Source organism: Lampetra fluviatilis, chromosome 37, assembly GCF_964198595.1.
Source record: "Lampetra fluviatilis chromosome 37, kcLamFluv1.1, whole genome shotgun sequence".
Lineage (NCBI taxonomy): Eukaryota > Metazoa > Chordata > Hyperoartia > Petromyzontiformes > Petromyzontidae > Lampetra > Lampetra fluviatilis.
In genome coordinates, this window is record NC_136311.1 from 9,876,418 (window position 1) to 9,890,215 (window position 13,798).

Genomic DNA, 13,798 nt, shown 5'->3' on the forward strand with positions numbered 1-13,798 from the left:
TTTGCATGTTCTGCCCGTGGTCGCGTGGATTTTTCTCCGGGTCCTCCGGTTTTTCCCTCCACGTTTTGGCTGCGATGCATTCCCACGTGATAAGCCACTTGATTCAGCTATCATTTGTGGCCACGTCGCTTCTGAATAAGAGCTGTAGAGGCTCGGTGAGCCTCACTTGGTAAAATAAAAATCGTTACTAGTTAATAGCAAGCGATCTTGGTGCGTGTATGAAATATCATCTCGCCTTGTCATTTTGGCAAAAACGCTGTTGACTTCAAAGCAAACCGTAACGTGAAAAAAAAACGTCAAAGCTCCTTTGTTAAATTATTATTCCTACTCCAGAAAAAGCGCTTAAACATCGTAAATATAGACGCGCACACAGAGAGCCGCACGACCGCGCGGAGTTTGGCACGAGCGAGCCGTGCTCCCCGCTCGTCTATTCAACGCTCAGTGAAAGCTGCCACGGTGTATTGGGGATTGCGCACTGGGCATGGCGATGCGATCAGTGGTCGACGTTTTTCGATATCCCGGCGCGGCTCCTGCCAGTAGTGGCGTGCGCCAGCAATCGCAGGGCCCACACGTTTACCTTCGTATCTTTTACTGAACTCTGCCTTGCTTGCTAGGGGATGGTGGAACCCAGAGAGTAACCCCCCAACCCTCATTTGCAGCAATCTCCAGGTGATTCTGTCTTTGACTCGGCTCTCCTCTGTATTTGTGTGTCTATGTGCACGTGCATCAGCGGAGATCATGGGAAGCGCTGTGGTTAAAACAAAAAATAATACCCCGGGTGGAATCCAGAGAGCAGTCTGTTGACAGCTCACCTGTGACGACCGTCATTGCAAAACTGTGTTCAGAGAAATGTAGACTTCTCCGCAGTCTCTGTACCTCCGTGTTGTTGTGAAACAAGTTTAGTTGACATACTGTGCGCCACCTGTCACTTGAAATATACGGGAAAAAAATGTATTGCCCGCAAATAGCTTGATTGGCGTCATACGGTACGTAGCAATCATCTCCGCCTTTGCGCGAAAAACGTGGCAGGGGCCTCCTAAAAAAAGCGAGCCATGAGGCTCGGTGAGGGAGCCTATGCCGGGTAAACAACCGCAACAACAACAACAACAGTGATGAGAAACCTTAGCCAGGCCAGCATCGGAGATTGAGGCACGTTTACATTTTTAAACCCAGTTGCCGCATGCGGTTTTGGACGCGTTTTAATGTTTGAAGAATGGGGGGGGGGGGGGGCGAGAAACAAAAAAGCACTGCTGGACCTGAACTGGAGTGTGCGTTGGTCAGTATAAACATAAAATTTAAATGAAACCACGGTCGACTTTTGCAGTTTCTCCCGGCGCTATATTGAGGTCTTGGGGGCACCAATATCCGCCAGCGCTGTGGTGAGCACGCTGCCCCCCCCCCGCCCCCCCCCCCCCCGCCCCCCTTGGCGCCCGTAATAATAGCGCCCCGTGCGAGAGACGCACGCCGACCCAGATTTGGCCAATCCGTTTCAGCTGTGTGCGGTAGATGAGTAGATTAAAGTGGAAAACCGTGAATTCTGCCGGTGGTCTCTGGCGGGAGACATTTTACTCCGACTCCCATTTAACCGTTCCCAATGTTGGGCCCCCGGGTGGTCAGGGAGTCGTTCCCTGGACAGAACCGGCGATGATCAGTTTTGAGCGGTGACGGGCGGGCGGGCGGGCGGGCGCCGCTTCCCCGACCGCGTCCGGGCCCAGCGACACAAGCAGCGCCCACAAATGTGCCAAATGTAAAAAAAAAAACAATAAAGACCCCAACTACCTCCCATCATTCACACACTGCCTTGTAATTACTGCGCTGCCTCGTAATAACTACCACTGCCTCGTAATAATTACCGCTGCCCTGTCACAGTTGCAGCCGCCCTGCAATAACTACTACCTCTGCCGTGCGTGACTCGCATCAGCTCTTTCAAGATCAAGTTTAACAGATCTCGGCGTGTGTTATTCTGTTCGACGGAGCATGGCTTGGTGCTAATCATCTCCTTGGAAGCCCTGAACCGCGAGTTGAAATTCCACATTCGTATGGATGAACATGGTTTTTAAATATATATTTATATATTTTTTAAATCACTATTGCTGGGACACAGGGCCAAATGCCAATAATGCAGAGTGGACAGCACTCATGATAGTCTGCAGCGATGCGTGCTGGTGGGTTCGTGGCGACAACTAGTTTTGTGTACGGTAGTTAATTCAGGTGTCTGGTCACACACCGTTTAACGATCCCCGTGGTTAGTTGGCCGTGCACAATTCTAATTGTACACCGCTCAGTCGGTCTGCTGATGGATGAAGGGCCCCTCTTGAACACGTGGGTCATGGCGGGGTTTGTAAACATACTTCACCGCGCTGGTCAGTGTGGATTGCGGAAGGAAAGGGGTTTGCCCAGGACTGGTTCAGATCAGATATCACTCGCTGCTGCCGTTTCAAAAACAGACGGAATTGAATGCGCAGGGCGCAAACCACTGCACCACCGTTCCCCTTCCATACACAACGTGACCAGGCGGGGAGAGGCCATTAAGTCAAGAGTTCTTTGGCAAGGGGGAGGCCTGGGTTTGCAAATAAGTACGGTTCAAAATACCTCGGGACAAGCTGTACAACCATCAACACTTAATCGCCAGATAAAATGGGGAAAAAGACACACTTTTGCTCGTCACCAAACGTAAATGAAAATGATTTGCAATAATTCAGCGCTTAAATACTGAACGACACATCCAGGATAAAAACGTTCGACAGGTTTGGAAAATAACGACATTCGCAATGGATTATGCAACGCTTTGCGGCGTGCGTTTACCTTTGGAAGTATTTTAATGGCTGTTATGGAATCTTGACGGGGGTAGCTGTCGGGGCAAAACACGTATTCATAATTGTAAATCCAGTCGTCCTTTTTGTTTTTTGCTCTGTGCCTCAAATTTTTTGAACCCTTTGATCAATTTGGCCTGATGTCTCTAGGGTGAGTCCCTAAACAGCTACCCACCTTTGTGCAAAAGTTTAATTTCTAGAGGATCATCGTTAGGAGAATTTTCGTGCCCCATGGGGCGGACAGCTTAGTTGCAGAGCGTTAAAAGAACACATTGTACGTTGACAGTGCCCAACCCTACTCTGGCATCGTTAAACCCCTAGAGGTGACCTCTTAATTATTTAACATCTCACCACGGTGCCGAGTTGTTAAATACGTCGCGTGGTATGCAGGAGGTCGTGGGTTCGATCATGACCCTGTTGCCTCTATATTTAGAGTTTGCACGTGTGTCTCTCCCCGTGGTCGTGTGGGGTTTTCTACAGATATTTTGTTTTTTCCCTCCACATTTAGAATCAGCATCACGCATTTTACGAGTATCCGGCTGCTATACATGTCCACGTGATGATAAGCCACTTCGATGCGCTATCATTTGTGATGGCCGGTTAGCTCATGAAAAAGAACTACATAGCTCAGTTTGTGGGCCTTGCCACAAAAGATGTATTACCGAAGCTAACAACAGAAGGTGTGCGCAGGATTAAGTGCACGTGTGCAAACTGTTAGAACGAATGATCAGCACGAGACTAAAAGAACATCAGTGAAATATGACTGCTCCCTCCCACACGCAACTGTCAGCAGTAGCAGAACACGCGGTGCCAACAAGGACACTCAATTGATTTTGATGTTGAAGTTTTGTGCAAAACTAGCTCCTACTGGCCAAGACTAATTGGAGAATCTAACGAAATTTAATGAAATAAAAGTAATTTTAGCCGTTCGGACAACTACCGCCTTAGTGCTGCGTGGAAGCGAATTACTAATATAATGAGCCAAGAATGTGTGTGTGTGTGTGTCCCGTGCGTGACGTCACTCCACATGAGGCCCATCCCCACCCCCGCATTAATAATCATGAGCTGAACAATTTTTCTATTTAATATTTAAGATTTACTGCAATATACACCCGTCCTTGGACGGGCAAACAAGCTAGTCATCAAATAAGACATTATTTAGATGCATGCCTATGAAGGGCAGCATACTTCAGTAGGGATTACCGTTGGTACGGCTATTTTAATACATACAATAGACAGGAAGGACAAGATCTAAGGGCTCACATAATGCACATGCATAACGTACGTTGACTCATTAATCCCCCCTCCCCCACTTTGCGCAAGAGCGCAGAAGCGTGGTCACCACATCTACGCCTCCTATATAAGGAACGAAACGGGTGGACTTCTCCACAAATCTGGCTGTCGCCTGATGAAGCTGGTTGCAATTACTGGCAAAACGTCGTACTCAGATTGTGAATGTTGTGGCTTGGATGGGCGACCACGCATCGCACAGAGCCACGTGCCACAAGTGCGGCAGAGGCGTTTTTTACGAGCAGCGGAGGGGCAATGCGGCAACGCCCGTTGCTGTCCTGCGCTTCCCCCCCCCCCCCACCACCTTCAAACAACCCACGCTGACCAGCGCGGTGAAGTCATGGTCAGATAACCTCGCGGCCCGCACGGTGTTGGGCGGGGCCCTCATCCGGGGGCGTATCGCGTCAGCGGGCTGCATTTTGACGGTGGACCGGGAAGCGATCTCCTCCACCCGGTCCCCCCCCCCACTTTTTGCGAGCACGACTCTAGAAGGCGGCGGGACAATCGCACTGATCGGTGAAACTTGTCGTAAGACGGAGTGTCCGCATCGGATCCCTCCAGCCTAGATCAGGATTCTGCTTGTGTTTCTGTCCGAGTGGGGTAAATTCTGACTGGTTCGCGCTGTGGCAAGCCCACTTTCAGGCCGGTGCTTTGTTCACCTTGTGCCTCACAGGAGCAGCTGTCATCAGGGACCCCCCCCCCTCCACCCCACCGCTAGGCTTAAAAACATCTGTGCTCTGAGATGTGTGTTTGTTACATTATGGGCGTGATACAAATGCCGCTGGTCGTCGTGTCCCCTCCGTCGTGTCGCCCACACCGACACGCTCCCTGCGCCGTGCCTCGCGTCCCCTGGGCTGCGTGCCTCATTCCCCCGTGTCGTGTGTCCTGCTTCTCTGTGTGGGTCCGCAGTCGTCCCTGGCCGCCCTCTACTCGCTCTCCAACCAGGCCACCCATGAGGCTGTGCACCTCCTCTGCAGGATGCTCGTCTTTGACCCCGTGAGTTGCGCGTCGCTGATTCGGCGAAACAAATCGGCGGTACCGATTTTGTTTAATTCAAATATATTTTTGAAGATTAACTTCACGAATGAAAGTTCACTTGCATATAATTTGTAATAATTTTTTCGAGTTTTTTTTACAATTAAAATACATCACTGAGGTTGACCTCTAGAGGCTATGAGGTCAATGCGCTGAGCTGGCACCGCTGAGACCCTGGCTTCGAGTCCAGGCAGCTGCCGGAGATTCAACTGAGTTCTGGCAAAAAAAAAAACCATCGCATTAAATTCGTTCTGCACTTTAGTTGGCATAAATCAATTCTGGTGGAGAACATTGCTTCAAAACATCCATAGTTTCGTGGAACAAAACGTTTTTCCTACTCTCCAATGTTTTCTGTCGGGCTGCACCACACACCGTTCCACATTACGTCCGATGCCCCGGTCCACGCGTCGGGAGTTTTGCGCGCACGTGGCTGTGAGCGGCAACGTCGTTCGTGGGTACGGCGCGAAAAACACGCCGCGCAGTGGCGCAGCCGTGCACCGCAACCGTTGAAAAAACCCCACGCGGTCGCGTCTATTGCTCGTACGTACGTATGTAGAACTTTTGTGCGCACCCTACGAGAGTCAACTACGGGCAACAAACTAAACACGCCGGCGGCGCGCCTTCCCGTCCTCAGACGAAGCGTATTTCGGCGCGGGACGCCCTGGCGCATCCGTACCTGGAAGAGGGCCGCCTGCGCTACCACACGTGCATGTGCAGCTGCTGCCACAGCGCGGGCACCGGGCGCGTCTACACGGGCGACTTCGAGCCGCCCGCCAACCCGCGCTTCGACGACTCCTTCGAAAAGAACCTCACGTCCGTGCGGCAGGTCAAAGGTCAGCGGGAGGGGGGGTGGGGGTTCTCGGCTCGCCGGCGGAGGAAATCGATGGCGCGCGCGCGTGGTTACTTTGCGTGGCGGGCGATGAGGTGCCGAGCCGACAGAGGTGAAGTAATCGTCGTCGACATGTTTCACGCGCCAAGGAATTGAGTAGTAAGTCAGAAACATTCTAATCTCAGGTACGACGGCGGCGGCGGCAAATACGTTCAGGATCTGAATGCCGGTGTGGAGCTCTGCTAGCCACGAGAGGGCTTCAGGAGAGAGTTCGTGGCGTCTTGCTGTTCCCCACTCCTCCATTGCAGGAAGCGCAGACTGCGGTGGTTTATTCTATGGTCCATAATTTGCGTCGCGTGGCCACAGTCGCACAACTGTGGCTTGCCTTGAATGTTTACCCCGCGGAGGAGATGCGCGCATTTTGATGCGTTTGATGGTTACACCACCAATGTCTATCGAGGACGTCAAAGCCAGAAGGTGCGGCATTTGGATCTCGAATGCGGTGCATGTGCGTGACGTCCGCGTTGTTTCGCAATGTTCGCCGGCGTTTTCGTGGACGGGTTGGTAAGACGGGTCGGCGGGAACTTACGCCGTTAAGTTGTCCTCCCTTCAAAAGTGTCGTTATTGCCTCGCTAGAATCAATCTGCGGCTGTTTTGTTGTCGTGAACCATCGTGCGGCCAGCTCGCCTCTCGCGCTGTTCATTTTGTCGTCACCGTTACTCACCTTCGCCACACCGGCACTTGGAGGCGTCAAAACAAAATATTTCTCGAGAGTTGCGGCGCTGTGAATCTGCCAAGCCGAGCACCGCTTGCCGTCGCTGCTGGCAGTGGCCTGTGGCTTGTGGGCGTCCCCAACAGCGTCACGCATCTCTTAATCAGTGCGGAGTCCACGCGGAGGGTGGGGTGGGGGCGGGGCTCCCAGGGGGGGCACCCAATGTCCAGGCTCTGTCTGGGTTCTGTCTGGGCTCTGTCTAGACACTGTCTGGACACCGCAGGATCATCATCGTGGAAAGCTGTTGGCGCACCCATTGAGACATCCCTACCCTGCATTTCTCTCCGAACAGCAATCACCCAGCCATTTACTCACTTCTATCACCCGTCATTGATTTTTATTTTTGGATTTCCCCCCCCCCCCCCCCCCCCCGTGAGCTGTGTATTTGACCACATGACGAGTCACCCTGGCCCACACACCACAGTGATGATTCTGTGGATTGTCATTCTTCGAAAGCGCAGTTAAAAGATTGTAGATTCTTGTTTGACCTTGCTTCTATTGCCTAATTTATATTGTTTATCCCAATCTGTGTCAATTGTTCCATAAGCTCACATTGTTCAGCCCCTTGCGTGCACTTTCACGTTTAAATCGTGAGCGAAATAATATTGTTTTTTTATTTAATCATTTGTTACCTGCCAGCTTGCATACATTTTCACTGAATTCCATGTCTTTTCATCGACATCAACCCACATCATGAATTACTTGATATCGTACAGCATACAATGTGCAAATCGACGTCCTGAAGCACCTACGCGATTTTAGAAGCACGATCGAACGGGGAGCGCTGCACGTTGGAAGTAGAAAATTACCTTAAAATCACAAATCGCCTTCACTCGTTTGGTATTCATTCCCATGGCGCAAGGCTCTCTCGAATGCGCTACGTTTCACGGACGTAGTCTGTAAGTGGTTTGACATCTGGGGCGATGTTGTGTGTGATTTGCCGTGTGTTCTCCCGATAGCAGGGAGCGGGGGTGGAGCGGTTAGCGCGCTACGCTACGAACCCGGCGACTCGCGTTCGATTCCCGCTCACAACCAACATAAGTGACGATTATTATCTGAACCGGTCCTGGGCCTCCCCTAGGTCGAAACAGCCTCAATTGAGTAGCTGGTGCGGTGTGTAAATATCGCCACTGGGGAGACAAAGGTGGTCGGGCGTGGTGCTGGCCACCTACCCCCTCGTGTACCGTTCCAGCCATCATAGGTGCTCGCTAAGAGCGCTTGCCCCAACAGTCCATTAAGGCTACATGGGGGATCTTTGTCTTTGTCCTCCCGATGGAATACTTTGTCGGTACATTTTCTTTCTCTTTGGACCGTGACACCGGTATAAAACACGGCGGCCGGCAGGCGCCGTTGCCGCGCTTTTGAGAGGTGCTCGCTAACAACGCTTGCCCCAACACGACGTGTAGGCCGGCACGGGAGATGTTTGTCCACGTCGTGCCTTCATCTGCATGCTTTTGTTTTTCTGTTCTGACCTTAGAAATGATCTACCATTTCATCCTGGAGCAGCAGAAGGCATCGCGGGTTCCGCTCTGCATCAACCCGCAGTCTGCGGCCTTCAAGAGCTTCGTCAGGTCTGACCACGACGCTCCCATGTCACGTCCCGGTGCGCATGCAAATCGTTCTATTGTGTCGCCGTTTTCGAAAAAGGGGCTCTGTAAAGATAAAATAAGAAAATTGGAATATTTGGCCAATTCCTCTTCGTTGAGTATTTGCACGCGGTGTAGAAGCCGCGCCCTCGAGGCTCGGCACAAACGGGTTCGCGAACCCGCTCAACCTCACCGGCATCTCCTGGTCACCTCGCGGCCCAGTAGTTTTGGCTTTTGCCGTGTGGGCCTTACCGAACCTCGCCTACCAAAGAACCGGCTCGCTCGCCGGTGCGGGCGCATCGTCGTCACTCGCTGGCGTGGCCCTCACTGCTGCCCCCCTTGCCTGCCCCCCTCCCCACCACCACCATCAACACCCCCCCCCCCCCACCTTGTGTTTAACCCTCGCAGCTCCACGGTGGCACAACCATCGGAGATGCCTCCATCTCCACTCGTGTGGGAGTGAGCAGCGCCGGGGATGCCGACACCCGGGTGGCATGGACGCGCCAACAAGGCAGACAAGGCCGTAGGAGCCGGACTCGCTTCACCGACGATTTCTTATCATTTTTATTATTTTAAATCGATTTTAACAGGAGGGAGAGAGAGAGAAAAAAGTACACTTTGCACACAAGTAGAAATTGCAGCAGCTCCTAAACCCGCTAAGTGCGGAGTAGTTTTAACACCTGTAAACACTGCTGTTAATTTCACAATTGTCTCGTTTAGGATTTGTCTTTGATTATTTTTTTTCGCTTATTTCATTTGTGTTTAATGAAGAAACGAAGTCGGGCCACTGGTTTCCACAGCAGAAGCTGACTGTGGAGTTAGAGACTCGGTTTTTAACAGCGACGAATGTTTAAAGCTGCCATCCGTCACGGCCTGGCTGCCCACGCCGCGCCCTGCGTGAGTGCGAGAGGCCTTAGGGAGAGGAACCCCCCCACGTGAAACGAGACGCCCCCACTGCCACCACCACCACCGCCGCCACCACCACCATCACCACCACCACCATCACCACCGCCGCCGCCACCACCACCATCACCACCACCACCATCACCACCGCCACCACCACCATCACCACCACCGCCACCACCGCCACCACCACTACCACCACCGCCGCCGCCACCGCCACCGCCGCCACCGCCGCCGCCACCACCACCACCGCCCCCCACACACGCCCGTGCGTCTGGAACACAAGCAGCAGCAGCGGCAGCAACAACACCGACTTCAAATGCCGACCGTCGGAGCGTAACGAAGAAACTACGACCTGTGCCCGCGGCGCCTCCAGCCTCTCTTCACGGGGCGGCGTTTCGCAGGATCGCGTTTCGCAGCCGCCGAGGTTTCGGTTGATGCGCGAAGGGAGAGCAGCAGGCTTACATCTTCCTGACAAGATTATAAGTGAGCTTGGTTTCACGGCGGTTTTGGAAACCGGCAAAAGTCATCTCCGCGCTCGGATGTGACAGGATGCCGGAGGGAGCCGCATCTTAGGGCTGTTTGCTGTGCGCTGTCTGTGACGGCACGAGAGAAGAGAGCGCATGCCGTGTCGCCAAGGACTCCGCTGTAAAACGAGGCTGCCCTCTCCCCAGCGCGGTTCGTCCCGGCGTCTCAATTGTGCAGCGGCCACCGCGCCTTCGGAAAAGCCGGGGCGGGAGGAGGAACAAAAAGCGGGGTCGTGGCAGCGCAGGCCATCACTTGAATTCCTCGTCACCACTTGCAACGATAGACGGAGCCTCTTCATCACCGACCCCCTCCATCCCTCATTCCCCAGCCGGGCCACGGGAACACAAGTGTCGGTGTCGAGTCCTCCGTACGCCGCGCGAGCGTCCGCTTCTGGGATCGGCGGCGATCGGCGATGGAGGTGCCACATCGACGGGCCCTGCGTTGAACGTTTTGCAGCTTTCAAACCCCCGCCGTCAATACGCTTCGGTCAACCTTTCAGCCAAAAACGTCGACCAAGGTGTAATTCCTCGTCAGTGTTTGTTTTAACTTCCTAATTATTAAGTGTTATTTATTTCGGGGTTTTTTTGTTGTTGCTCATGCCATTTTTTTCCTCACGACGCATATTTTTTATTCCGATAATGGCAACGTTATGGCCTAGCGTTACAAGTAGGTCATGCTGCTCAGCAGAGATGGGAAGGAGGTAGGGGAGCAAAACCGTCGCATTTTGTGACAACCGGAGGAGATGGCCGGGGCTAGGAGCCGTGCATCAAGTTGACAAATGGTCACGCCAAGATTTGGCTTCAGGGAGTTGAAAGAGACTGTTCTTAACACTGATTCCAACGCCTCAAGCTTCTGCATCGCTAACTGTACATAGTTCGAGAGACGTGAAGATGGCGGCACAGCGATCTAACTGAAGAGTTCCATTTTTTTAAATTGCTTTTTTCAAGTTGTACATCTTTGCTTTGGAGCTGCCTGCATTCAGAATTGACTGGACTGAACAATGAAGCGGAAATAAGTAGTTTTATTTTCCCCCTCCCCCCCCCATAAATATTATCTTTATTATTATTATTCTATTTGCGAATCGAGGCAACGGGATCGCTTTCCCTCGGACTTGGGTTTTCTATGAAGGCCTTCCGCGCTCGCTACCCGCCCACCCCGCACCGCTTCTTCCCGTCGGCCTCGGCCGGGCCCTCGGGACCAAACGAGCGACCTTGGCCACCGCTCCCGCAGCAGCAGCGGGGGTTCCACGTGCCGACAGCGGCGGCGGCGGCGACGTTGTCTTCTAATGCGACGAACCGACGCCCGCGTCCCGAGCCACGCGCCGAGGTTGCTGCGGGAGCGGGCGGCAGGAGGAGGCTCCCGGGAAGGCCCCCCACCCCCCCGCCACCCCCCCCCCCCCCCCCAAGGTTTCCTTCCCACGCCACCTATACACCACAGTGGCTCCCCCAAAAGGTGGTCGGGCCAGCGGCGTCTTTAGGAGGGCAGCCGAGGCCCCGGCCCCCCTAGTTCCAGCTGACCTAAAGCCCCGTGCTCTGATGGGTGGAGCGGTGGGGGGGGGGGCTGGGTGTTGTGCGGGGCTCCAGCCCTTGCGGGGTATCTGGCTGCTGGGTTCTGCGCGGCGGGAGTGACGGGCGCACGTGTGCGTGGCGAGGCTCCGGTACGAGACGCCCCGGTGGAGCTGAATCCTGGCTGCGTGTGGGTTGATTGCGGCCGCGCTTTGGTCATCGATGTGAAAATGTGCAACTCGTTGCTTGGGGTGGGGATGGCGGTGTGCTTGGATAGGAGGCGAAAGGTTTTAGGAGAACAAACGCGCAAGGGTCGGGGTGAATGGTGTCGGGTGGTGGTGGTCGTCGAGGGGGAGGAGGGGAGGGTGTATAGTTTTTGGATTTGGAGTGGTTGAAGGTGTGTGGGTGTGTGTTTGGGGGTTGGGGGGAGCTGAGGCGATCTCGCCTCCTAAACCAGGAAAAGTCTGCGAAAGCATCACTTTTAATTTATCAATGCAATGTGAAGAGTTCAATTTTATGGCAAGAAAGAAAAAAACAAACAAGCATCGCGGCGGGGCGAGGTGGGGGTGGTTGTCCTTTTTATAATTGCAAAAGCCGTCACAGATTTTAAGTTGCTTCACCTTCACAACGGCTCTGGTAGCCCGCGTCATTTGCTTGCGCAGATTTCTTCCAAGCGCCGACGGTGCACAGGCCGCATGGCATCTCCCCGGTCCAGCGTCGTCTCGGAGGCTTTCGTTTCTTCGCGCGCACTCCACCAACACGCCCCGCACCTTAAGACTACCGCGCCGACCAAAAAAAAAAAACCACGAAAAAAAACTTTGCCTGGCACCGACAGGTCCAGTACAAAACCTAATGTGCTACCTTTAATGTGTACAGCTCCGGTAGAATTTTTTGTGGGTTCACTGTAATATAGTCCGGTTTGTAATTTATGCTGATGTTTAAAAAAAAATAATGTATATTTATGCATTGCTTTGGAAGACGGGAGGAGAGACCCTGACCGGCCAGTCCCGTAGATTGAACTGGACCGGTGCGCCGTCGACAAAACTCTTCCTGCCGGAGAGGGCCTTGACACGAGGCCTGACTGTTATTGACAAAACAAAAAAAACTCCCCACAGTTTTAGGAACGCGGTCAAGAAAAACAAAAAAAATAGACCGGGCTTCTGTAAAACCCAAGTATCCAGACCGTGTTTGTAGTTGTACTTCGAGTGGCGGCAAACATGTTTATTCCTTTGGTACTAACTGGATGAGCAGAGGGCCGCTCTAAAAGGAATGTGTGCTGAATAATGTTGGGATTAGTAGTGGAGATTCGTACCTGGCACGGAGGTTTTGCTCGTACGTGTGTGCGTATGTTTGTGTGTGTGTGTAAGTGGTGGAAGGATGCCCTGGTTGTCCCCTCTTCCCCTACATTTGCAAGAAGGGGGGCCCCTCGTTGATTTGTTATAATTTGTTAAAATTGTCCTGGCAAGGATTATTGAACGTCGCCTTGGCCAGGCACACGGAGGAAACGCTTACAGAGCCCCTGTGTGGTTTTATAATGTGGCGGTCTTGCACAGACGCCATTTCTCTGTTCGCCTGCTACAGCGGAGATATTGGGAATTTGAGAACGACCTAAATCTTTGTTTTATTGACCTGGGAAGTTGGAGGCAGTCACCCACCAACGGGGGCGACCCTGGGTCTGTCCCGTGACCAGCCAGCGAGCCTTCTGACACTTGGCGTGGCTTACTAAGTGCGCATAACCTGGCACAAGTGCTGTGGTGACGCCACGGTCACTTCGTGGTGAATGACAGAGCTGTCGTTATTAAGTGGTGAAAGGCAAATTGGAAAACGTCACTTGGGTGCAGTACACGTGCATCACGCTTACCCGATGTCGTGAAACGAAAATGGTGTCTGCAGAAAATGCGATTTTAATTTATTATCCCAACTTGAGACAAATCCTGCATTGAGAACTATCACTGTCCATCCGTGCATGTCAACTCCAGGCAGAAGTCTTCTTCAAATGACACGTAGCAGTACCGGTTTAGGTTGAGCCTATTGTGTCGTGCGCGTAGACATGCTGTGTATGTATGTGTGTGTGCCACTGCACTGCTGAAGGTGTCTGTCTAACTGCTGTGATTATCACTTGGAGCTAGAGAGAGAGACGTCTACAGCGTAACGTTTCAAGGTCACAAATTTCCACTTGCGTCCTGAAACGGTGACATGAGCACGCTTGCACAAAGGTGTCCATCCCACATTAAAGCTCGAGAGAGAGAGACCAACCCCAACAACACCCATATAACCTGTAAGTTCTACAACAACAACAAACAAACACAAACCTCGGGTGGTAGTAATAACAACAACAACAAGCATGTGTACTTGCAGTCAGTGCCTTCACCCGCTCAACGCGTTTGTGCTGAGCGCGGTGGTTTTTTTCCTTCTTCACCACCACCGCGTGTCAATGATTAGAAGCGTCGACGTCGTCATCGCTATCATGCTCCCGAGGCAAGGAAGGGGGGGGGGGATCCTCTGCCAATCTTGATTTGAAGCTTTCGTGACTGCAG

General features: G+C 52.8%; 1 protein-coding gene across 1 annotated transcript in view; it reads left to right on the forward strand.

The window, feature by feature from the left end:
* The window catches only part of NLK (nemo like kinase), a 169,408-nt gene extending 155,850 nt beyond the window's left edge, over positions 1 to 13,558 (forward strand). The window contains exons 8-11 of the mRNA XM_078873811.1: positions 5,013 to 5,099; positions 5,773 to 5,971; positions 8,217 to 8,310; positions 8,734 to 13,558. Coding sequence (XP_078729937.1) covers positions 5,013 to 5,099; positions 5,773 to 5,971; positions 8,217 to 8,310; positions 8,734 to 8,788 — 435 coding nt within the window. The 3' untranslated portion in view covers positions 8,789 to 13,558. The remainder of the gene's footprint in view (positions 1 to 5,012; positions 5,100 to 5,772; positions 5,972 to 8,216; positions 8,311 to 8,733) is intronic.
* The last annotated feature ends 240 nt before the right edge of the window (positions 13,559 to 13,798 follow it).